The sequence below is a fragment of the Ovis aries genome, chromosome 11 (genome assembly GCF_016772045.2).
Source record: "Ovis aries strain OAR_USU_Benz2616 breed Rambouillet chromosome 11, ARS-UI_Ramb_v3.0, whole genome shotgun sequence".
Taxonomy (NCBI): Eukaryota; Metazoa; Chordata; class Mammalia; order Artiodactyla; family Bovidae; genus Ovis; species Ovis aries.
The window spans coordinates 9,629,039-9,654,655 of NC_056064.1; the positions used below are offsets into that span (position 1 = coordinate 9,629,039).

The following is a 25,617-nucleotide window of genomic DNA, read 5'->3' on the forward strand; positions in this document are numbered from 1 at the left end:
AGTAACTTTAAATGAGCTGTAATCTATAAAAATTTCAAATCACTCTGTTGTATACCTAAAACTAATACTATAAATCAATGCAGTGAAGTTGCTCAAGCGATTCATAGGATTTATAGTATTTCCTCTAAGTGAGCCAGAGCTGAGATTTAAACATTGGAGTTGAAGAAAAAGAAAAAACAAGTTCTTACTGAGTTAAATGTAATCTTGTGATTAGGTGTCCTGTGTCGAGGTAAATCACAGATTTGGAAGACCCTCCTCTGGCAGCTTGCCTATAGCTTCAGGCACTGAGTGGGCAAGCAAATGGGAAGCAACATCTTGAATTAGGGGGCAAGGTTACAGGGCATGTAGATGTCTCATGTGGTTCAAGTTTGTGTAGCGTATTTAGAGACTGTGTTATTTATGGTGAGAATACAATGTGATCATGAATGATTTATGAAGCCAATATTATAGTTTAGAAGTATGTGTATGCTTTCATTATCTGTGTATTTTAAATAATCAAACATAATTGGCCTTGTGCTTAATTATTTCCTATTGTCCTGAGTTTCTAATTTATTATTAAAATATTTTCATTTTGACAAACATCTTCAATCCAGAACAGCCTTTGCTCAGCTCCTCCTCCTCCCTTCTCTTTCCTCCCCCTCCACACAACTTGTAACAGCAACTTTGCAGCAAATGGATGTGGGTGGTTTCCATGGTACAAGACAACAGCTTTCACAGTGAGAGAGGGCACTTCAGCCTGAGCTAATTGGGCATGATGTGTTCCAGTGTTCTGGTGTGTAAACACAGATGCCCGAATATTGCAGGTATTTTAGCTGTGGATCAGGCACGTCAGAGAAGGGAAACATTTAGTCTCATTCCCCGGGTGACAGGGCAGTGGAGGAGGATGGGCAGCAGGGCAGGGGACTGGCTTATCTGAGGCACGCCATACCTTAACTCCCTGAACTGCGTCTGTGTTTCCATGGACAGGACCAGGAAGAACAAGCTTACTTTGCAGTGTTTGATGGCCACGGGGGAGTGGATGCTGCCATCTACGCCTCCATTCACCTGCACGTTAACTTGGTGCGCCAGGAGATGTTCCCCCACGACCCTGCCGAGGCCCTGTGCCGAGCCTTCCGCGTCACCGACGAGCGCTTTGTCCAGAAGGCCGCCAGGGAGGTATGCTGCTTTCACAGGAGCCCAGCCGTGATACGCCAGCTGAGCTCGCTTGTTCTGTGGCTAAAGGGCTATTTTGGATTTTCTCTTTTGTGATAGACATTATTTAAAGCTCTCTCCCAAACTACGTTCTTGACACACAGTATTGGATTCTGTTGTAGGCCTAATTCTGTCTTTAGGAATAGATTTAGTGGGGTGCTATGATGTACTGTAGAGAATCTCCAAGCTATAATTTTCTAAAAAGCCAGGAGGCTGCTGGATTTGGCAGGTGAGTTTCACCTTATTCACCATTGCCTGTCAGGTTCGCACCAGGACCAGCTCTCTAAGGAGACTTTTGCTGACAAAATCTGAATATGGTGATTAAAACAATGGTCTAAAAAGGAAACAGAAGCTGGGATTTCTCCATGCATTTGGTTCTGAATGGGTTGGCAGTGTTCGCTGTGTATCTCTTGAGGAAAACTTTTGCCTGGAGAGAGTGAATCCTTAAATGCTCCTTGAACTGGTTTTCTCTTAACAGGAAGAAAAGTCAGAGCTCACGTCCCAATTTCTTAAGGTTAATCAGACCTAAGGTTTTACTCTGAGTGAATGACAGGAGCTATATTAAGATCTAAAAGTAAAGATTTTAATCTAATTATCATTCTGGGCATTGGTACAAAATTAACTACAGGACTTTATACTCATTTCCAACTAGGGACCAACAGAAAGACAATATTTTTTTTAATTTTAAAAAGCAATTGCAGAATTATATACACACAGAAAAATAAGACCCCTGCCCTGTGACTTAAGCATTAACTCTTTTTGAAATGGACTTGGACAGAACAGGGTAATCCTTTAATCCATTTCTTTGATCTCATTGTTATGCTATAGGGCAATCATGGGGCTTGGAATTAACTAAGCAGTAATTCAGCTCTGCTTGGTGTTAAGCAAGGGCGGTGCTCTGTGTCCCCGCCTGCCCCCCAGGTTTAGATTAATACACAAACCCAACAACAGTAACCACTGGGCTCTGCAAATAGAGGTGGGCTAGAAAACAAAACAGAGTTGTTGCCCCCAGACTTGGCCAGTCTCCTGGGGGGACCACCAGGCTTGGCGCTGCCGGCTGTCTTCACTGGGACTGAGGCCATGGCCTGACCTTGTGAGCTGGCCTGTTATCGTCGACCTTGTCTTCATCCTCTGTTGTGTCCCTTTCCTTCTGTGTCCTCAGAATCATGGCTTTCTTCCTGACCATGTTCACCTCGTTTGCTTTGCCAATGATTCTAGCTGTCTCTCGGTCTTGCCAACAGTTCTCTTGAATAATTTAGGTTCGTCTCCGCAGTTCCTTCTCTCCTCCTTGTGCTTCCATGTGCTGCTAACTGCTGGGGAGAAAGCAGCAGCTATTCCTGTTGCGCGGCGGCCCTGCCTCCTGTTCCCTCTGGGGCATATGCACTCGAGTGTCTTTATCATGTGTTCCAGGGGCTGAGGTGTTGAACATTCTGTGTGGGAAGGCATTTTATTGGTGGGTGAGGATTTATAACAAACTTTCCCTATATAGGGAAAATGAGAAGTTGTTTTCTCATTGGATGCAAGAGGCCTGCTACCACCCTTGATGCACTGGTTCTAATTTAGGCCAAGTCCTTAGTAACAAAAAGTCATACTTATTTGGTGGTGACTCATGTCAAAAGGAGGGCTTCCCCGCTGGCTCAGCGGGTAAAGAATCTGTCTGCAGTGCAGGAGACCAGGGCTGGATCCCTGCGGCAGGAAGATCCCTTGGAGAAAGGAATGGCTCCCCACTCCAGTATTCTTGCCTGGAGAATTCCAAGGACAGAGGAGCCTGGGGGCTATGGTCAGTCCATGGGGTCACAGTGGGACAAGACTGAGTGACTATAACTTTCACTTTTTTTTTTTCATGTGAAATGGAGATATTTTAGGATAGTAGTATCAAGAACATTAAGTACAGTGGTACTGAGCTATGAAATTCCAGGCTGATGTTAGTTTTTCATGCAATATTCCAAAGGCAAAGGTCCCTAAAATTATTGTAGATTTTGGTTTGTTTTTTTTTTTTTTTGGTTTTGTTTTTTAAAGGTAGAAGCATCTTAGCACTCCAGGGAATGTATGTTCTCTCTTGGCTCCTATTTAATATCCAGAGTATGAAGCATTTGTTGTGCACCAACCAGATGCTTTGTATGCTATTTTGTAAAGCTAGGACCGCCCCCCCCCCCCCCCCAAAACATACAGTAGGTCAGTAACAAGACAGAGACCAGAATATGGAGATCTTTACTCTAAGGGTTGATATGGTGGTTTAGCACTGGACCATGAGGGAAAAATTTCAGTTGGGTACCGATCTGTACGTGCCCTCGGGCAAGTCACATCGCCCGCCGTAGTTTTCTTCCCTGTGCATGAAACGGAATAGAGGACTTCCCTGGTGGTCCAGTAGTTGAGACTCTGTGCTCCCAACACAGGGCACAGTTTCCATCCCTGGTCAGGGAAGATCCTGCATGCTGCATGGCGTGGCCAAAAAATAATAAGTAAAGTGAACTGATAATTGTCTCTGCCCTGCATATCACAGATAAAATCTATATGTGTGTGTGCACATATAAATACATCAAGCATGGAAAAATGCACTGAGAAATAGGAATTGCTATTTTATTTGTGAAATCAAGTTATTGGTAGTTTTGCTTCCATCTGAAAAGTCTGTATTATCTACAAATTGCTTCTCAATGAGAATTTGATGTCTGCTAATTTTTACTGACTCTTGTTTTATTTATATTACTTTCAGAGCTTAAGATGTGGGACCACAGGAGTGGTGACTTTTATCAGAGGCAACATGTTACATGTGGCCTGGGTGGGTGATTCCCAGGTTATGCTTGTGAGGAAGGGCCAAGCTGTTGAACTAATGAAGCCACACAAACCAGACAGAGAGGTAGGTATGCTCTGTTCTGTTAGGGCACACGCCATAGGCAGTTTTCTAGTTATTACTTTTCAGTTATTATTATAATTATCACCATTATCTCAGCAACCAAGCCCACCTTTCAAAGGAAGAGTAAAGAGAACCCTTTCCGGGAAGCCGATGAATATTATATCTGTTGTTTACTGTTAAGGTAGCTGAATAAATCTTGAATCCAATTATTTGCTTCTTTCTGTTGCATTGCTGTGCAGGATGAAAAGCAGCGGATTGAGGCCCTTGGAGGTTGTGTAGTCTGGTTTGGTGCCTGGAGGGTGAATGGAAGTCTGTCTGTCTCCAGAGCTATTGGTAGGAAAAACCAATTAATTATTTTTTCTCCAAACTGTCCTCTTCCAGAACACTGTTCTTCATGTTAATGTGATACAACAAGGGAACCTGAGATAATAACTTAGATTTTCAGAGTGCTTGTTATTGTCTAATGCCTCTTTTAATTAATTATTTAACCTACACATTTATATAAATTCCATTTTTAAAAGGGAACTATATTAAGAGATATAGAACTTACTAGTTTCTTTTTTTTAAAGGGAAGCCTTTAATCTCTGGAATACAAATCTGCTTAAAGCCCAGTGATCCTCATTTTCCATTCCATTTGGGTCAAATTTAGCTTAAATCAGTATTTTCCAGAAAATGGAAGTCCCTATATTTTATCTTGCTTATATCTTTCATTTTCTCATTGAATTCTAAAATGACACAAACAACATGCTTTTTGGGTGAAAATAATTTTTACTATATTAAAATTAGGAAACTAATTCTACTCTGTGTGGAGTGGAGTTGTTAGATTACCCTGGGATTTCAGAAAATCTACTTCCCTGGAACCTAAATTCTTTAAAAGAAGGGTAAAGTCGATGAAACTCTTTGTTGAAGATTCAGAGTAAAAAGCTGAGCTGGTTGGACAGAATGTGAGGGTGTGCCTCAAAGAGCGGGCTACGGCCGTTTCTTTCTCACTTTTGCACCTGGGTCTGTTGCGTTGGATTTCATGGCTTAGCTTCACTTTGTTTTTTTTGTTCTTTTTTTTTTTTTAAAGACCAGATGAATGTGTGTGTCTCTATGGGTAATATGCGTGTATTCAGTTCTGTCACTGCCTCCTAAAGAAATGAAGTGCTTTGACATAGGATAACATGGATAAATGGAGTTGATGTCTGATCCCCAGATTTTGCTTATCATTACCAAAAAATTCCAGAACATTAATAAAATCTCAAAGGACTGATTCCATTTCACCATTGATGTGATTTCCCTCCCACTCTTTGGGAAGGTGCTGGCAAGCTGTGAAGTGGCCCAAATGTGAGCAGCAGAAGGCGGAAAGAAAGAGGAAGCTCAAAGATTCTGCAAATACCTCTTGAAAAATTGAGAGTAGGCTTCACCTTAGACCAAGGGAGTCATTAAGAAATCTGGAATAAGGCCAAAAGGGGGAAATTTATGATTCTTAAAACACACCTTCATATAGGATTATTTTTGACAACTCCAGAGACCTCTTCTCTTGATCTTACTGTCTTTGTCAGAGTATTGCAAGATATCTTTAATGCTTGTTATAGAAGCAACTTTACTAGAGAATTCTTGTCATTTCTTGCTTCTAAAAATATGACATAAGGGGAAAAAGCAATGTCCTTGAATAAATGCCAGTTGAAGAGGAAACAGGGCTGACTGCAGAGAGGAAGTGACTTCTGAGGTGGATGGGAGGACAGAACCTAGAGAAGGCCCCCGGGAGGGAGGCGTGCAAACACATGGGCGTCTCCGAGGGTGCGTCCTGTTTCAGGAACAGGGACAGGTGCAGGAGGCTGGGGCGGGGGATGGGGTGAGGAGAGGCAGTGTTGGCGCCAGGGTGCGGAGGGGCTTGAATGCCAGCCTCAGGGTCTGGGCTTCACTGGGTGAGTGAGCCGAGGGCCCACGTGGTCAGGTTTGTGTTTATAAATATTTAATGATTACAGAAGATGAATTAGAGAGAAAAATCTAGATGAGAGATCATTCAGAGATGTGGACAGCTAAAAAAACAGGAATACAGAAGAGTATAAATTGATGAGACAGAAGTGACAGCTTTTGGGGCGAAAGAGGAAACTTCTAGGTTTCTGACTTGTGTCACTAAGAAGATGATAAAACATTTGTAATAAAGCAGCAGCAGTTGAGGGGCAGGGAGGAGGGAAGATAATGAGTTCATTTTGGACATATTTGCATTCTGGGTGCCTGTGGGACGTCTCAGAAGAGGTAATTTATATGCAGTTGGAAATACAGATCTGGAGCTTAGCAGAGTTGTGAGTTAGAGATTTGAGAATTCATCCCATTTTGGAAATAACATTAACAACCTGTGAAGTGACTTTATATATATCTATCTATGTATGTATGTATATACAGTAGTTGAAACCACAGAATGGATGACACTGCCCAGGAATATAGCGTGAAGAGAGACCAAGGCTGAGACTCATTGCTTATGGTAGAAGACCGTGAAGCCATACTCTCTGGGTTTGTGTCTTGGCCCTGCCACTTGACCAGCTGTGGGCCTAGGTGATTTACTGAACTTCTCATACCTGTTTGTTCCCTTGTAAAGCAGGACTAGTAATAGTACCTAACTATTGTTTTTGTATTAGATAGTATAATACACACACATACACTTAAACCCTGCCTGGCACAGACTTAGCATACAGTGATGTGGGGTGCTATTATTTTCTTGGGGGTGTTGCTATTAAATGAAGGAGCCAGTAAAGAAAAACAGGAAGAGACACAGACGCAGGGTATCAGATGCTGGGGAGGGGGTTTTCTAGGCGTATGGAGTCAACAGGGTCAAATGCTACAGAGGTCAAGTGAGTTAAAAATTCCCAGAATTTTGAAAACAGAAAATGGTTGTAGATAGAGGTAAATTGCTAGAGATTGTTTTTTAAGTTAGGAGGAGGAATTGAGGGAATTCAGGCCCGGTAAACTTAATTTTCTTTGACGTAGGAAATTATGCCATCTACCAAAATCCAATAACTGAATTGGAAAGAGTCAGAGAATGTAAGATTTGGAAAGCTCATGGAGTAAATCAGGGGGCTAAATAAAGAAAAGAAAAAGGACTCCTAAGCAGAGTTCAACTCTACTCAGAAAATAAATGACATTAATACTTTAAAAATGAAACACATTTCAACTGTTTCTCCCCCTGAGCCCTTTGGATTGATGATCCAGAGTTGACATGATACAGTTTCTGGCATATGGAGAGAGGGGGTAGAAGACCAAAGGATGGTGCCATTTCTACTGTGAAATGGGTGATCATGCCCTCCTACCAAATTTGGGCGAAATGTCATGAATTTGACATCTAACAGTAGAGCAGGTGAAAAGCCAGAACTCTGGCAGCATTTTCTCTTGTGCAAATCTTTGTATGTTCTGTTCCAAACTAACAGTTGCAGTAGCCTTTTAATTGAAGCACTAAAACAAGGTTTTTGGGAACAGTATGACTCAGATCACATTTATTTTTAGAGCTGGAGTTCAGAAAATAATGGTAATAACACAGTCAGGTGGAGTAGGGGACGGGGACGTCTAGTCAGGTGGGTTGGTGGAGGACGCTGACTCCCCATGATTGGAAGCTGTGACAGCCTACTGGAAGACTACACAGTATCGAACTAAAACTGGCAAGATCAAAACCATACCTGAGGAAGACGGGTCTTGCTACTGTATGAAAAAGACTAGGTTCTTGTCTTGCAGATAAACTAACCCAAGTAATTAAATACTAAGTTGTCTGTTGTTTAGGGCATCCCATCGTGTGGTCTGCTGGGTAGGGCACATGGCCCACAGCGGTTCTAACAAGTTATCCGTAATGTTCCTATTGAGCTTTCTGGGCCTGTCTGAAGATTAAACAGAGATGTGAAATATTGGAGAGAACTTTACTCTAGAGTAGGAGAGAACCGATAACAGATCCCACAAACAGTGACAGTGTGGCCTCGGCATTTAAGTAAGTGTACTTACCTTCACTTTCTCTGCCCCGAGTCAGAAGGGCCAGTTTCAGTGCATTAAAGAGGATAGTAACTGAAGAGAGTCTTTAAAGTGCTGTGACCTGGATCCAGGCATCCTGACTCTGCTGCCTGCATCCTTGACCACTGTGCTATCTGCTACTACTTTAAGAATGATAACGCACTTCGTAAGCAAGCAAACAAACAAACAAACTACCAATGAATTATGATCCCCCAACCTAGGAATTGCTCAGTACTCCATGTTTTTTATGTAGAGAAGCCGATGAGTATCCTTGTAGCGATGTTACTGGTTACCTGACAGGCAGAGGGCCCATTTGCTAGGCTCTCTCCAAGTACTAAGGAGCATAGTGAATGTAAACCAGGGACCTGGAAGTTCTAAAATGCGTCGCAGATGATCTATTACCGCAGTAATCTGGTGACAGAAACCTAGCTTAGTTGGGCCCGAGTTCTCCAGTCTGTTGCTGTACCAAATATTCAACTACACATTACTCCCTAGCAGTTGCCTCTGTGTCTCTGGCAATACTGTTCCCTCAACAGAGGGCCCTTCTCTGCTCAGGACATTAGAGCTGGCCATAAACATTCTGACCTGCAAGAGAAACCAAAATGACCTGTTTGCGAATTCCCGCAGGAGATGCTGAACATAAGCCATACATCTGTGGGGATGCCGATTCTGCCTCTACCGTTCTGGATGGAACTGAAGACTACCTCATTCTGGCCTGCGATGGCTTCTACGACACCGTGAACCCTGACGAGGCCGTGAAAGTCGTGTCCGACCACTTGAAGGAGAATAACGGAGACAGCAGCATGGTTGCCCACAAGTTAGTGGCATCAGCTCGGGACGCGGGGTCAAGTGATAACATCACTGTTATTGTGGTTTTCCTGAGGGACATGAACAAAGCTGTAAATGTTAGTGAGGACTCAGATTGGACAGAGAACTCTTTCCAAGGAGGGCAAGAAGCTGGTGGGGATGACAAGGAGAGTCACGGGGAGTGCAAGCGCCCCTGGCCCCAGCACCAGTGCTCCGCCCCGGCCGATCTGGGCTACGAGGGGCGTGTGGATTCTTTCACGGATAGAACCAGCCTGAGCCCAGGGTCCCAAAGCAACGTGCTGGAAGACCCGGGCTACCTAGATCTCACACAGATAGAAACAAGCAAGCCTCACGGTGCCCAGTTTTTGCCACCAGTTGAGATGTTTGGTCCTGGTGCACCAAAGAGAGCAAATCTTATTAATGAGCTAATAATGGAGAAAAAATCAGTTCCATCATCATTGCCTGAATGGAGTGGTGCTGGAGAGTTTCTCTCTTCTTTTAATGTGGGTTCAATAGGGCAGCAGGTGTGCAGCACAGAGAGCTTGCCTCCTGTTTGTTCTAGGCTGGAAAACGAACAGTTCAAGTTCCTGGGAAAGAGAGTTTCTAGGTTATCTCATTTACACTACCACTACTCAAAGAGGCGGCATGGATTCAGGTTTAATCCGAAGTTTTATCCTATTCTCTCTGCTCAAGAGCCTTCCCACAAAACAGGCACTAGCCTGTCCTCACTTATTCGAAATGGGAAGAGAAATAGGGTGTTAAGAAGTTCTGTGCTGTGGAGGCAAACCAGCTGGAAAGGATGCAGTGAAAGTGTGATGAGGAAGCCCAAAGAGAGCAGCGACCCTCCACACCCCGAGCTTCCCTGGAGCTTTCAAATGTAATCCTCTCTCTAGAGTAGGCTAGCTAGCTCTCCCCCAGTGCAGACACCACTGTCAGAGTAGAAACAAGGTAGGTCTTTCTGAAATATGTGTGCTTCATTATGAGCCATGGATGGCTCAACTCTTAAATGTAAATAGATCTCTAGGAAACTCAATGCAGTGTTTTCAATCTGATAATAAACAGTACTGGCGATTTCACTAGCAAAACTATACCACTGGTCCCTGTGATGTGTCTCTATACCTACATACAACCCCCAAGACCCCGTCACGTCACTAGTGGAGGCTTGCAAGTTATTTCAGTTAGGATATATAGCGCTGAAATCTTGAGGCAGGTGAAATTCGGTCTGATGTGCCTAATATATCTCTGGAAAACTTAATGCAGAATTAGATCTACTTGAGGAATGTTCCTCAGAAGACTGGGGACTGAGGGAAAACCTCTCCCCCTTTTTTGGTAGGTAAAAGACTAAAAGCCATATGGGTTTTAACTGGAAAAAATGAAAGTAGAAAAACTAGTGTAAAAATGTCATATTCTCAGACTTGTGAGGTGGTATATAGTCAAACAGATTCACTCATTTTTTTCCTGTAACATAAAAGACCAACAATGAAAATTTTTTGAATTAAGTATTTCCTAGGGCTGTAGCTATTTGGGAGTTTCATAACCTGTTATGGTGCTTTTGACGGAATTGTTTTTTAGAAGACCGCTGTCAACTGGTTTTAATCTATGATGCTAATGTGTTTTCCACTGTACCTTCATCTCAGGAATAAAAACTTGTTTAATGGAGATGATTTCAGGTACAAATAGACTAGAATCAAGTTGCCATTTTAAAAGAAAATCAAATAGTATTTCTATTTTTTCTGCCTTTTTTCCTTTTTTTAAAGTTCACAGACAGTAAAGGCATATACTACAATAAAATAAAAAGTGGTTTTGGAGAATGAAAAATACTAGTTTTAACTTCTCTAAAGTTGTTTCCCCTGAGGAAATGGAATAATTGGTATCGAAGAGGCTGAAAGTAACTGCCGAAAGTGAGCCCAGAGGCCAAGCACAGAGAGTGCACTGCAGCTGCGGTCTGTTCAGTTGTGGATTTGAGTCCCGGAGCTTCAGGCCGGAGCGCCAGGACACATGCTGCTCATCTCAGTGTTTATGCACGTTTGATGTTTTGAAACTGTCTGCATTTTGCCATTTCTTCAGTTTCAAGTCGGAACCGTATCTGCAACTAGAGGCAGCAAATAAACTAATCATCAGGTTAACTGAGTGCAGCAGCCGGGTTCTGAGAATCACGCAGCGTCTCCGCAGGACGTTCTGCCCTCTCCCAGTCAGGCGTGGAGCCACTGGCTCCCTCGTGCTGTCGGGAGACGCTGAATGCTCCTGCTGAGAGGTTCACACAGCACAACACAACTATTTTATGCTCCCCAGACTCAGAATGGAGGACTAAGATTCCTGGATTTTAAAACCAGGGGGACTGAAGCATATTTTGGTGTGCCAGGGTAGCCAAAGCAAATAAATGAAAGATGCATTTCAGCAACAGATTGTTAATCTACAGATTTTATTTTTTAAAATTTGGATGTAAGTAGAGATTTTCAGTATTTTTCTTTTTTGAAGTCATTTCTTCTTTTCTCAAGTCTTGTGACACATGGCTGAAAAGGAGGGCGTACACAGGAATCCAGCCATAGCACCAGAGTCTTTTCACCATCCCGAGGCTTCACCCCCGTCCATGGACCTCACTCACATCTGCCATTTTCTGAAGCCTAGTTCATGCTAACAACCCATCAGGTGCAGTGTCGGTTCAAATCGGATTACCTAGGGAAATAAGAAAACAGGCAGCAGAACATTGGTACAGACAATAGTCCAAAGCACTCAGCCAAGTCAAAAAATCTAGAAGATTCTTCTATAGTTGTCTATTGCTAATGATTTTGATCAGAATAAAGAAGGTGAAAGAAGGTACAAGTCAAGTGATAGGTTTTCTTCAGTGGGAAAAATGGCTGGAAATTGGGAGTAACAGGCATCTTTAAGGGTCTGAATTTTGTAGGTGTAACTACATACGCAGTGTTAACTCCGTTTCTCATTCCAGCAGCCCTCTAGAAAATAAAAGTAGTTCTAGTGTGGTCACATTATAAGCCAATAATGTACAAATTAGCAACTAGTCATTTGTTCACAACATACATATTTATAGAGTAGTTAGGTACCACTTGTAAGGTAGGTCCTTTAAAATTCTATAATACTTATTAAAGTAGTGGTTATTGGTCTGACATATGCTGCTCTTGGGTCTGTCTATCAACTAGATAAAAAGCAGTGCTTTGTGAAATGCAGTGTTATATCTTAATGCCACTGGTGATAGAAAGTAGTTCCCTTCAGTTCAAATCCTGTGCCCTTATTTGCTGCTTGCTGACGTAAGCAATAAGTACCCCTCTAACTAATGGTATCTACACATTTCTGTAACTTGTATTTAATGATGGTGTATCTGGTGATTGTAAAATATTAGACAGATATAAAAGCATATAACATATATTCACTGTTAGTGCTGAGGTATATAGTCTGTGAATTACGTGTTTTGTACTTCTATTCATTGTGTACCTTAGTGATGCTGGAGAAGATCTACACCCAGTCCTTAAGAGTGGCAGTATCCCTTTTACGATTTAACATGATCTGCATCAATTTGTTTGCTTGCTGAAGTTTTGTTAGAATAGGAAATAGTAAAACAAATATTAAAAAGAGAGTGTAGTACTGGTTAGGGAAACAGACTTCAAGTCACTGACTGAAGTCACATGAACTCCTTGTACATTCACTGTGAGTTTCAAAGGGAATCGGTCCCTAATTTCCTTTGTTCACTTTCCGAATGTGGACTTTTAAGAGAGATCTAAGGTTAAGTAACATTACAGCACCCAGCACTGGGGCTGTTAATCTGTTTAGGTCTGTACTGAAAAGGAAGGTGGAAATACATGTATATATCTTTTCTTTACCTAGAAGTGCCATCCATTGTCCTTGAATTAATATAAAGTTACTGTTGCATTTAATTTAACTAGGAGGATCCTCAAAAGTAACACCTTTACCAAGGACAATGTCAACAATGTCAGTGTCAACCCTGAGTCTGCTTCTGACCACGTTTATAGTGGCCACGGTCGGCCTGGTGGCATAGTGTCACTGCAGCTCACGACACCAGCGCGCCTTTGCTGGACACTGTGCCAGGAAGAAGTGCAACATCCGATGGGCAGATGATGCATAAATAAGTTAAGTGTTTACAGATAAAACTGCTGGGGTTCAGGTACTTCCTTCCCCAGCAAAGGCTTGCTGAGGCTTTGTGAGAAAGTGATCTAAATTATTATTTTAATTTTTAAACATAATTTGTTAACTCAGTGATCATTCTCATGGAAGCAAGGCCATAAAAAGGAATACTGCAGTTTTGACCCTACAATTTAGGAGAATTACTCTTTGGATTGTCAGTCAGCTAAAGAACATACTTTTTTTTCACCTTTTAAAATCATGTGATGTTAAAGGACAAGTACCCACTCTTCCCTTCTGACCTGTGAATAACTTAAATGGTTTTTTCCCCCAAAAAACAAAGTACTGCCAGTATTATGACTATTTTCTGAGACAAATGGTACTGTGTTAAAAAAAAATTGTTACTTCCTCTAGCAGCATTTTATCTTCCATTGTAAAGACTATTTGTTGTACTAATTAGAAAATATGAAATAAGATAGGGAACTCCAGACTGACACAGCAGTTGTTCTGGAAAAGGAAAATAATGAACTTTGATGTAGTAACTAAGCTATCGATACATTATTGCTAACTCTTACTCTAGGTGCTCTTTGGTGAGAGACACGCTTTGTTCTCTTGTTCATATTTCCCTGCAAAGAATTCTCTATGGAGTCGAGCAAGTGAAGTGAATCATTTCTTACCAAGCAAACTTATCAATTTATACAGCTCACTTTTGAGTTCAGTTGTAATCATGAGTGATCCTTCATATTTTATTTAAAACTGTTCATTCAGGTAAGAAGTATGTTGAAATTTTGCCAATATCTTAATAAAACCCAGCAATTTAAAAACATTGGTCATCTGTCTTTTTGTTCAAAGGAAGGTTACTTAGTTCTAGGATTTAAGTTGATTTTCTCAGAACTGAAAATAAACTCCTGAGGTGGCGGTCTCTAAACTTTAAAGCGGGGACACTGAAAAAAGTTTGCTAAGTGCTGCTACAGTTGTTAGTCCCTCCCCAGAAAAGCCAGAAGAGAGCCTTCTCATCTTACACACAGGTCCCCCATCAGGTTAATGCTGGGGGTTCATCCTAAAATGAGGAACAGGACCTGCGAATGGCTAAGTGCTGACTCCTCAGACCTCCCAATCACTCTATTCTCCAAACTCTGCATCCAGCCAGAGTTCTTCCCTCTCCCTTGGTCTTTCTCCTCTTAGTTTCAAACTGGAAGAAAGGAAATAATCAGGTGAACTGCGGCTGAAAGTCTGTCCAGAGGAATGCTTTAAGAGAGTAACAGGAGATAGGACAACGCAGTCCTAATGCAGTCAGTACCCTGCATTCGTACCCGCCTCTTACCACCATTAAGTCCTAGGAGATTAATTTCAACCTTTAACTCCCAATCACTGAAATTCATTCAGTACTTAAGTGTGATTTTATATAAACTCAAAGAAATAAGAATTGAGAAAAAAATGAAGGGCTGAAAGGACCTTATTTGCAAGAGTTTGCTACAGTAGGGAATGAAAGAAAAGCAATATTTTGGTTAAGTATTATTTATACTTGAAAAAAAACCCCTATTGGTATTCTAGGTTCAAAAGGAACAGAACATCTTTTTCTGAAGCAGCAGCACACAGACACACATGGCTCTTTCAGTTTTCTGTTTCCTAGGTTTTTTATAATCTCATCACTTTTATAATTAAAAATATTTTGGGATAGAAAACTAAAAATGGCCTATTACTTTCCGAGCCGTGAATCTGAACTACTTGTGTTTTTAATTAAGAAATATATGAGAGCCACGGTGCTTCCAGCTTCCAACTCTGGAATGCAGAGCTGAAGGGAATGCTGCTTCCACTCTTGTAAGTAACAGCCAGATTTACTTCCGATCGTGACTTTTTTCACACTCAGAGTTGAGGCTGCAACTGGCCCAAGTGTAAAAGGGGCCGGCACCGCTCAGCAGTGGTTTAGAGGAGGGCAGCTCTGGAAGCCAGCCGTTCAGCGAGAGAGAGTGCTGGCTGACCGATACAGGCAGAGTGGGGGCCGTCCTGGGAGCTGCGCAAACCAGCAGAGTCCGCCCTCCCTTGCAAACCCCACCAGGACTCAGAAAAGGGCCGGGGAGGAGCAGGTCCAGCAGGGCGATGTGGAGGGCCGGGGGGCCGTCACCCTTCCCTCGGCTCGCCCACACAAGCATCGTTCTGTGGAGGAAGGGCCACAGACGCTGCCCCAAGGGCACCTGTGACAAGCTGATGGAAGGGAACAGGAGCAAAACCCTGCTCCTGGGGAGGAGGAGTATCAGCAGGCCTGTAAATAGCTGTGGAGGAGTAAGTGAATCTACACACAGTGAGGAACGCTGCACCTTAATCCAAGAATGCCAGTCCCGACCCACATGAGGTCGAGCTTCAAAGAACACAACAGTTCTGGGCAGGCAGCAGAGCAACAAAAGTCTGCAGAGACGTTAACTCGGAGGCACAGTACAAAACGCAGGGTCAGAGGAGACACTGCGTTTCTGACGGGGAGTGGATTACCAGAGCCATGTCCTGTCTAGAACGCAGTGCCACTAAGGTTAATCACAGCAGTGACGAACCTCAAACCAAACGCAACTCCTAACCAGATTCAAACTCTTGTGGTACAGATCTAAGCAGGCCTGCCCATTTTTAGGCATAAAAATCATTCACCAAACTAGCTACTGTTCTACATAAACTGTGTTCCTTTCAACAAAATACAGAGAGGCATCTGAAAGAAAGAAAAAATGTATTATTCTGGGTGAAGTAACCAGGGTGGTGGGTGCTGGCAGGGAGCCTGCCTCTCCCAGGTTCTGTCCAGGTGGCCTCCCCTCCCGGGGCGCCCCTGGGGACCTTTGTAATTCGAGCCCATTGAGATTGAGCCGTTGTGATTTGAGTCACTGTGGGTGGGACTGTAAACTGGTACAACCATTGTGGAGAACAGTATGGAAGTTCCTTAAAAAACTCAACACAGGACTGCCATTATGATCTAGCTATCTCACTCCTGGGCATGTATCTGGAGGAAAACATACAGTGCACCCCAGTGCTCACTGCAGCACTGTCTACAAAAGCCAGGACATGAAATCTCAACGCCCACTGACAAAGGAGCGGATGAAGAAGATGGCGCACAGATACCACGGAATGCTACGCAGCCATCAAAAGAACAAAGAATGCCATCTGCAGCGACAGGGAGGGGTCTAGAGACACCACACTGAGTGAGAGAGGAAGGCACATGCATCGCTTATATGTGGAATCTAAAAACACGGTACAAATGAATTTAATAAAAAACAGTCACAGATGTAGAAAAGTTACAAGATAAATTGGGAGATTGGGATTGATATATACACTGAAATATATAAAGTTGATAACTAATAAGGATCTATTATACACTCCGGCAACTCTCCTTAATAACTTCAGACTGACTTGACAAGGATTTCGGAACTGACAGAAATTAAAATAACTGTGGCTTCCCAGGTGGCGCATTGGAAAGAATCTGCCTGCCAGTGCAGAAGATCCCCTGGAGGAGGAAATGGCAACCCACTCCAGTATTGTTGCCTGGAAAATCCCATGGACAGAGGAGCCTGGTGGGCTATAGGCCATGGGGTCACAAAGAGCTGGAGATGACTGAGTGTGCACATACCCTTGGTTAATATGTTGTGGAAATAATGGAAGATCATATGGGTGATTTCAGCAAAGAGAAACTATAATAAACAGAAATGCCAGAAACTGAAAATACTGTAGCAAAGAAGATGGGCGTCTCTGACTGCCTAGTCAATAGATGTACCACTGCTGAGAAGAGATTAAGTAAATTTAAAGGTAAGTCCATAAAAAGTATCCTAAGTGATGGGATTTCCCTGGTGGTCCAGTGGTTAGGAATCTACCTTCCAGTGCAGGGCATCCCTGGTGGGTTAGATCCCTGGTGGGAGAACTAAGACCCCACATGCTGTGGGGCAACTAAACCCAAGTGCTGCAACTGCTGAGCTGGCATGCTCTAGAGCTCCCGGCCGCCCGCCGCGACTAGAGCCCCTGCACCACCACTAGAGAAGCCTGTGCTGCAGCCGAGGCCCAATGCAGCCAGGCCAGTGATTAAAAAAAAAAAGGGAGTGGCCACAGAGGAAACAGAACGCTTAAAAAAGACCTAATGAAACACAAGAGAAGAAAAAAAGGAAAAATGAAAGCAAATTAAATCCAGAACAGAACAAAGAGCTGCGCAGCTATTACCAGCTTAACACATGCGCCACTGGAGACCCTCCGGTGTTGCTGGTGGGATGCAGTGGCAGTGCCTTCTGGAAGTTTGGCACTCTTCTCACGAAGTTCAGCAGAAACCTACCACGTGGCAGTGCAGCGCGCTCTGACAGCAGCTGTCGGGTTAGGCCAGACTTCACAGGGTAAGGGCGGGAGTCCTCCCCAAGACTGCTCTCACTGCAGATACCACGTTTAGGGCCCCCACTATCCTTCCCCTAGCTTTGACAATTCACTAGAATAACTCATAAACCCAGGAAAATACTTACAATTCCAGTTTTATTATAGCCAAAGGACACCAATCAGAACAGGCAAAAGGACAGACATGGGGTGAGGTGGAGGGGGGCCCAAATGTGGGGCTTCCTTGTGATCAGGAGCTCACCCTCCCAAAACAGCCATGTGTGAAGGGTGCTGCCAACAAGGGAAGTCCAGCTGAGCTTCAGTGTCCACAGTCCTTACTGTGGTTTCATTATGTAAGCGTGACTAACTCCCTGGCAATAAGGCTGAACTATTCAGGCTAATATTACATGACTCAGAGGCCCAATCCTCTAGTCACATGGTGGTTAGTCTTTCTGGCAAGGCCAGTCCCTGTCTTGAGTTATCTCATGAGCATAAGCTACCAGAATCCACCATAAGTAACAACAAACACTCCAATCACTCAGGAAATTCCAAGGACTTAAGAGGAAGAGGCTGTATCCCAGGAACTAGGGACAAAGGCCAAATTCTTTATTACATATCCCACTCCAAGGCAAATACTATTCCAGAGACAGACAACTTACGTTCATACAAAAATCTACACACAAATGTTTGTAAAGTTCATAATCGCTCAAAACTAGGAAAAACCCAAAATGTCCTTCAATGGATAAATTGCATACACTCATACAGTGAAATACTACTCAGCAGTTAAAAAGGAATAAAGTTCTGATTCACACAGCTACGAAGATGAAACTTAGCATTTTGCTAAGTGAAAGGTTACATATTGTGTGATTCTATTTATGACACTCTGGAAAAGGGAAAACTGAAAGGAGAGTTGCCAAGGGTGAGGGGGTAGAAGGGGGGCTCTACCTACAGAGAGCCAGCACAGGGGAATTTGGGGGGTGACTGAACTGTTTTCTAAATAACCGCATATACCACAAAGATTAAATTTTAATGTATGTAAACTTTAAAATCAACTAGGATGTGGGGGGGGGGACAGAATATAGACTCTAACAGATATCTGACTGTATCACAAGTGAATCACACAGCCCGCCCGAAGAGAGCAGGAAAGAGAGGCACCAGTGCGTTAGGGTTAGACTCCCCTAATTTCTTTGACATTTATCATTAGAATTGTCTGACAAGCTGTCCTTTCTTCCCCGTTTAGTTTATTCAGCTGTTCACGTATATCTGTGTGGACGCATAGATATTTATTTTGTTCTTTGAGTTATGATCCTGAACAGCCATTATGTCACAGTTCAGGATCTAAACAACTCTGGAAAAGTGCTTAGACAGGACTCATGCTTTTCCTCCTTAAAACACATTGTTTATGTCTACATACATGATGCATTCAAGTATGTGCTTTAGAAGGAATAAGAATGTTTCCTCTTCTACCCAACAACCCTCTAGTAACAGTAAGCAAATCAGTGCCCAGATTTGTGTTTCTAGGCATCACTGTCCCTCCCAAAGGCCAGGAAAATTCAGATGAGCCTGGAGCATCTTGTTGAGAGGAAGGATGGAAAGGGAAGGAGGGAGAAGGATACAAGATCAAGATCAAGGGAGTAAAGGGGCCAAGCTGCAAGAGCTTCGAACAGCCAGAACTAGAACACGGAACCGTAGACAAGCGCAATACTGGATCATAGCTCCAAAGAGTAAAATCAACGTCCACACAGATACAAACAGCTGAAAAAACTAAACGGAGAAGAAAAGACAACCTGTCAAGCAGAATTCTCATAATAAATGTCAAAGAAACTAGGGGACTGGAGAACTCCCGTAAGAGCACCATAAACAGTGCTAACTGCTGTAGGCAAGACCCACCAGACCTAGAGCTGCTGGGCGCTAGAGTGAGTGGGTGAGAGTTTAAGCAGAAACAGGATATTTGCATAAAGTATTCACCCTAAATATTTAGTAATTCAAAGGGAAAAAACAGTAAATAGTGGGGAATCCTGGCAGATACCTTAACCAAGTAATTAAGGTCAACAATACCAGTAAGAAACATCTGCAGCACACAGCCCCTGATACAATGCACTGAGGCAGGCGTATCACCTCTAATAAAGCAGAATTCCAACTTAAGATGAAAAAACATCAGATGAGCCCAGGCAGAAAAACACTATAAAACAACGGGGGGCTTTTCCGGCGGTCCAGTGGTTAAGAATCTGCCTGCCAATGCCAGGGACACGGGTTCGATCCCTGGTCCAGGATGAGTCCATATGCTGCCGGGCAACCAAGCCCGTGTGCAGCAAGCACTGAGCCAGTGTGTGGCAAGTACTGAAGCCCGCGCTGCACAACGAGGAGCCACTGCCGTGGGAGGCCTGAGTACAACTAGAGAGCGGCCCCTGCTAGGAAGACCCAGTGGAGCCATCAATTAATAACACTTGAAAATAACCGGTCCACTTAAAGAACGTCAAGGTCATGAAAGACAAGGGAAGGCCGAGGAAGGAGCCCGAGCTGGGGGCACTGCAACAGGACCGCTCACGGCGACGCGGGCCCTGGAGGGAGGCGGCGTGCGTGAGGCAACTGGTCCAATCGGAATGACGCTGTCGGTGGTCTGGGCACTAGTTTGTGCGTAAGACCGGCGCCCTCCTTGGGTCACTCTATGGTCGTGTCCTATGTTCACAGAGAGAGAAGCGGTTTCGGTTCTGGAAGGTTACACTTTTCTAAGAATTCATCCATTTCTTCCAAGCTGTCCACTTTATGTCACAGAGTTGCTGATAGTAGTCTTTGATGACTTTCTGTGTTGTCTGCTGTGATTTCTCCATTTTCATTTCTAACTTTGTTGATTCTTCTCCCTTTTTTTTCTTGATGAGTCTGGCTAATGGTTTTATCTATTTATCTTCTCAAAGAACCAGCTTTTAGTTTTGTTGGTTTTTGCTGTAGTCTCCTGTTTCTTTTTCATTTATTTCTGCCCTAATTTTTATGATTTCTTTCCTTCTACTAACCCTGGGGTTCTTCATTTCTTCTTTTTCTAGTTGCGTTAGGCGTAAAGTTAGATCAACAGTCCAAGTTCGATGCATGAAACAGGGCACTCAAAGCCGGTGCATTGGGACGACACTGAGGGATGGGATGGGGAGGGAGGTGGGAGGGGGGTTCAGGATGGGGGACACATGTACACCCGTGGCTGATCCATGTCAGTGTATACTAAAACCACTACAATACTGTAACGTAGTTAGCCTCCAATTAAAATAAGCAAATTTTTTTAAAAAAGAGAAGCTGGGTTCACAGGAACACTCTCAAGGTTTCTGCATCTAAAATTAGCTCAAAATTATCTCAAAATAAAAAGTTTTTTTAAAAAATAGACAATATTTAGGTTTTTAATTATTAGGCATCAAAATGCTGGATTTGGCCCAACTGTGACAAACTGGAAGACGTACTCAACCAGTACCTCACTGCACTCCTGCCAGCGGTGCTGAACAACCTCCCGGAATCTCCTCTTTCTCTGCCAAATGGGCACAACACACAGTTCATCGACCTCAAAGGTTACTTACAGATTCAATGACACAGTCGGTCCCAGCTGTACAGAAGCAAGATGCCTGGGCACAATGCATGCATTCCACTTACATCTTAAGTCTGGGAGAAAATACTCTTCTGGACAGTTTTCCAGGACCAAACTTGAGACTGAAAACACCAAATGATGCGACTTCCCTGGCAGCCCAGTGGCTAAGACTCTGCACTCCCAGTGCAGGTTCAATCCCTGGTCAGGGAACTAAGTCCCACGTGCAACAACTAAGAGCTCGCATGCAGCAACTGAAGACCCCCCATGTTGCAATGAAGATCCCATGTGCCGCAACTAAGGTCCAGCGCAACCCAAGAAATACATATTTAAAAAAAACAAAACTAAATGATGAAACCAAGAAAAACTATGCCTTTCAACAAAAGGAGGGGAAAAAAGTTTTTTTTTTTTAAGTTGGGATTCTGTTAAGGAATAGAAAGTACCAGAGAGCAGGACACGTAGAGCAACTGACTGGAAACCTGGGTTGACTATCATGACTTTCGGAGACTGTGGGTGATGACAGTCCAAAGTGGGAAGATGGGGGACGCTCTTTCATCAGAGCTCTTGCAGACTAGCTCAGGAACCACCAACAGGGAGGGGGTAAGAACTGCTGTCTTATGGGCCTCTCCGCTCCCTCACTGCTACCTAACATCTAGCGGAGGTGAGGCTGGTGTGAGACGTAGGGATGACGGAGGAGGGCTCCTGGCAGCATGTCGAGTTGGCTGCAGACTTAGTAGGTGACATGGCTGGAAACTGGGGAAGGAACTCTTTTTTTCCAAAGATCCCACTACTAAAAGCTAATAGGTCCTTCCATTTTTTGAGGAAATCTTTAGGTCTTTCAGTCTTATCAGGATCCTAAAATGAATCAGATAGCAGATGCCCAACACCCCATATCACAAAAATTAAGCACAAAACGACGAATCAAATGTTTGATCTTTTTGAGTTAAAAATCACGCCTTTTCTCAAATCTACCTCCCTCAAAGTGAATCTCCTATTAATATCAATGACAAAGTAGAACTTGGCAAATTTTATCTGCAAAGGGTAAGAGTGTAAATATTTTAGGCTCAAGGGCCATTAGGTTGCTTAAGCAGCTACTCAACTCTGCAGGGCAAAAGCATCTGTGGACAATCTGTAAATGAATGGATGTGACTATGTTCCAACAAAACTTTATTTACAGCAGACAGCGGTAGGGATTTGGCTCAAGGCTAGAAGTTTGTTTGACCCCGAGAAGAAATGCCAGATAAGACACTTGTTAATTTATGCCCCAGAAGTTTTCCTCAATGGATGGTGTGAATTCATATACGCTACATACTTCTTACTATTTTTAAATTTACAAACAACAATCCTGGAGGTGAGCTATAACCAACAAAACCGACATGACGCAATCTTCCTCATCACAGGAGAACCGTTTTTGAGAACATCCTTTAGAGACCTACAAGTCTGTTGGTTTTGGGGTTTTTTTCCCATGAAACCCTCTGTCAACTTTAATTATAAAAATAGAGAATTTCATGACAGGAGGGCAGTTACAAATCATTTCTTTAGAAGCTTACTTTTTAAGCTTTTCAAGGTATAGACTTTATTATTAATATGGAATCAGAATATGGTACAAATGGCTTGGGTTTTTAAAATACACAAGAAGATAATATACCAATTAAATTCAAGTAATTTTCCCTACAAAATTTTTGTCATGCATAAAAAATACCTTCAAAACTTCCTATAGCTGTAACAACAAAACAGTCTTGCTGACATAGTAAACTCAAACTCTACCAATGTAAGAGGGTCTCAACCAGTCCTCAGTTTGTATGAAACAAGGGCAGCACTCCTCAATGCTCTTATACACCACCGGAGAGCATAAGCAAAGACCCAAATATTCAAGAGCCCGAGGTTCTCTGGTCCATATATCATCGTGCCATTCTGGGGAATCCACTTTAAGGTCATGAAAAATAAGAGTAAAGGTTAAGGACATTTACAATTTGAAAACAAACAAAACTGGACATCTCCCCCTAAGAAAGGAGAAGAGGATACCTCAGGATGCTGTCATACAGAGTAATGACCCAAGAGTCTCACGATTAAATCACTTGTGCTAAAAGCTCTTGCAAATTTCCCCAAACGAACAGTCTGTTCTCAGGTTTCTCTTAATGCTTAACCACATGTGGTTTTCCATATTTTGAAAATAACTTACAAAGGTACACAGGAAAGCACTCAGTTCTATATCAAATACAGGTCAAGAAACAGCTATGCAACAATGAGTTTCAAAGTAGAGTCAATCACATATGTGTTTATGAATTCTGATACGACTCGCTCAAAAAAAAAAGAAACCCTACAATATCAATTCTTAAAATGACTTGCTCTCAACACTAATGGGGCAAAATTCTTACATAACAGCTGTACCCATTACAATGTAGTGTAGAAATAAGACAAAGCTGGATTTAAAATATGATCTCATCAAAATGTACCAAACACAAATACATCTCTAGCTAACAGAAAATGAAATGCGAAGAACTTATTAGTAATACTTTAGACCACTGTACAATAAGCTACTTAATAACTATATAATGGCACATCGGTGCTATCATGACAGTAAGTAAATGCTAAATTTTTACTTCTCATATGATTATACTACTTAAATATTTCCAACTAATTTAAGGAGAAAAAGTAACCACTTACATTATGGAGATTAAAGTCTTCTAACGTCCCTATGCATCTATTAACAGCTCAAAAGCATCTACTATACACAGGCAATAGGAACAGGAAAAGGAGGGCTTCCTGTCCCAGTTTTAATAAATTGCAGAGACATAACATTTTCTTAAGTTCATTTTATTAACAAAAAGTGCAAACTGTTCTGAACAAAAGCAAACCATGAATCACAGCATTCGGCAAGACACTAGACATGGAAAAGGGAACAATATTCATTAAGTAAAAAATAAGCAGATGAAATGCCTCTCAAATGTACACACACTCATGCTTTTCAACAGTCTCTTAGTCAGCTTTCAGTGTACTTTCCACAAATGGTATAGCAGCTCAAAAACAAATGCAGGAGCACAATGGTAAAGTTTGGCAACAATTTTGGACTAATTCTGAGTATAAAAGTGAATGTTATAGCACACTTTCATGTATAATATGTAGGAATCTTTAAATGTATTGACACTGAAATCAATGTCCAGCTAATGAAAACAAAGGAAAAAATAGGGCTTTAAAATACTTGTTGCTCTGTAGTTGTTTGGTAAGAAGCAGAAAAAAAGTGAAATAATTTAAAATGTTCTTATGTGTGTTTATATGACCAAGAACATAACCAATCCACATTAACTTAATTCATTTAAAACTGCATTTGTAAAAGTCACACAAAAGAAAGCGAACATGCCATTAATCAGTGTGCCTGCCCGCACCCGAACAAGTAAGAAAGAAACAGCGGCCTCAGTCAGCCGACATATTCCAGAGAGGACGCTCAGTCTAGGGCCACTTCAGCCATCCACATAAAGCGTCTTCAGGGCAGAATCCACACAGAAGTGATATTTCTGCTCACTGATCTATAGGCACTAACGAAACTAGAAACTGTAACTACAACCCAAACTGTAAAGGCAGTCATTTCAACAGAGCTGAGGCTCTCGCCAAGACAGGAGGGCACCGACGCTGGGCAGCTTACTAAGTGCACGCACCGTCTCTAGGCATGTCTCCTGGCGGTTAACCGCCCTTCTGTTGTCGCAGACTAAACTGCCTCTTATGAATACACTAATTTACTAAATTAATTGAGGCTACACTGTTATTTCATTGCATTACACAGAGTTCTTCCCACATTTAATTTTTTCCTTTGTACTAATGTTTTATACTAGGATTGTGTCAATTACTATTTCAAGTAGAGATGGTGAAAAAATCTGATTATCTGACCGTTGACAAATTTGAGCACCAACGACAGCCAATTTCAGGGTCAAGGAGGCTTGCAAGTCAGTTCTCTTGATTTGAAAATTACCTTCCACTGTTTTCATCAGTACTGAAGCTGAGATCTTCAGGGCCTATTTGTTCACCATCAGGAAAACTGGAATGTGTATCTAGGAGAAAACAATAAAAAACGGTTAACAATTTTTAAAGACCCGTATCTTCTTTCCCGTATCTCTAAGTGATCTTAGCAAGTGTGTTATTTAAGTGATAAAGAAAGATGTGCTGGGTTGTAAACAAATCTCTATTCTTAGAGACTTCTTTATCAGAGTCAAGCGTAAACAAACACAAAAGGAAAATAAAGGAGAAAAAACCAAAATGTGTTAATAGATGCCCATAATTAGAAGACGAAAGGCACTGCCTGACTTTGTCCCCTAGGGACACCATGGGAGCAGCTGGAGAACGAATAAGGAATGATGATGATGGACACTCAAAGGATGATTCTGTAAATATAAAATGTATTTCCACGTCAATTAAACTGAGCATGCAAACATCACTACAAAAACCCACCAACACTCAAAATAACTTTGCCTCAAATTTGGCTGCTTCTTTTAGAAGCAGAGAAAATTACTAAGAGTACCTTAATACTTAAAAATCATCAAACACTTGGCTCTGTATTGAAAAAGACACTAGGGTCTCAGGGAGATCTGTAAAATACAAGATGACAGTGAACATCAGCCTGACAGTGTCGTCACTGCAGGAGCGCTTACAGAGGGATGCTCAGATTAACCGTGAGGCCTCTGGATAAAATACTAACAATGGGCGACGCATGTTAGCTAAACTTACCGTGGTGACCATTCTGCAACATACTGAATCATTAGGCTGCACATCTAAACTAAAACTAGTAACAACGGATTTCTCTCAGTTTTTT

General features: G+C 42.4%; 2 protein-coding genes across 7 annotated transcripts in view; one reads left to right on the forward strand and one right to left on the reverse strand.

Annotated features, from left to right (window-relative positions):
- The window catches only part of PPM1E (protein phosphatase, Mg2+/Mn2+ dependent 1E), a 226,541-nt gene extending 212,792 nt beyond the window's left edge, over positions 1–13,749 (forward strand). The window contains exons 4-7 of the mRNA XM_027975349.3: positions 967–1,155; positions 3,905–4,048; positions 4,285–4,378; positions 8,651–13,749. Of these exons, the coding sequence (XP_027831150.1) occupies positions 967–1,155; positions 3,905–4,048; positions 4,285–4,378; positions 8,651–9,711 (1,488 nt within the window). The 3' untranslated portion in view covers positions 9,712–13,749. The remainder of the gene's footprint in view (positions 1–966; positions 1,156–3,904; positions 4,049–4,284; positions 4,379–8,650) is intronic.
- Positions 11,236–25,617, reverse strand: part of TRIM37 (tripartite motif containing 37) — a 140,030-nt gene continuing 125,648 nt past the window's right edge. For 4 of the 6 annotated variants that reach the window (XM_012185193.4, XM_042255311.1, XM_060395126.1 and 1 more), the window contains 2 exons: positions 24,781–24,859; positions 11,236–11,506 (listed from right to left, as the gene is read on the reverse strand). In XM_012185193.4, coding sequence (XP_012040583.1) covers positions 11,503–11,506; positions 24,781–24,859 — 83 coding nt within the window. In that variant the 3' untranslated portion in view covers positions 11,236–11,502. Of the gene's footprint in view, positions 24,860–25,617 lie in introns of all 6 variants that reach the window. The other 2 variants (XM_012185194.5, XM_042255312.2) reach the window with 1 other exon arrangement.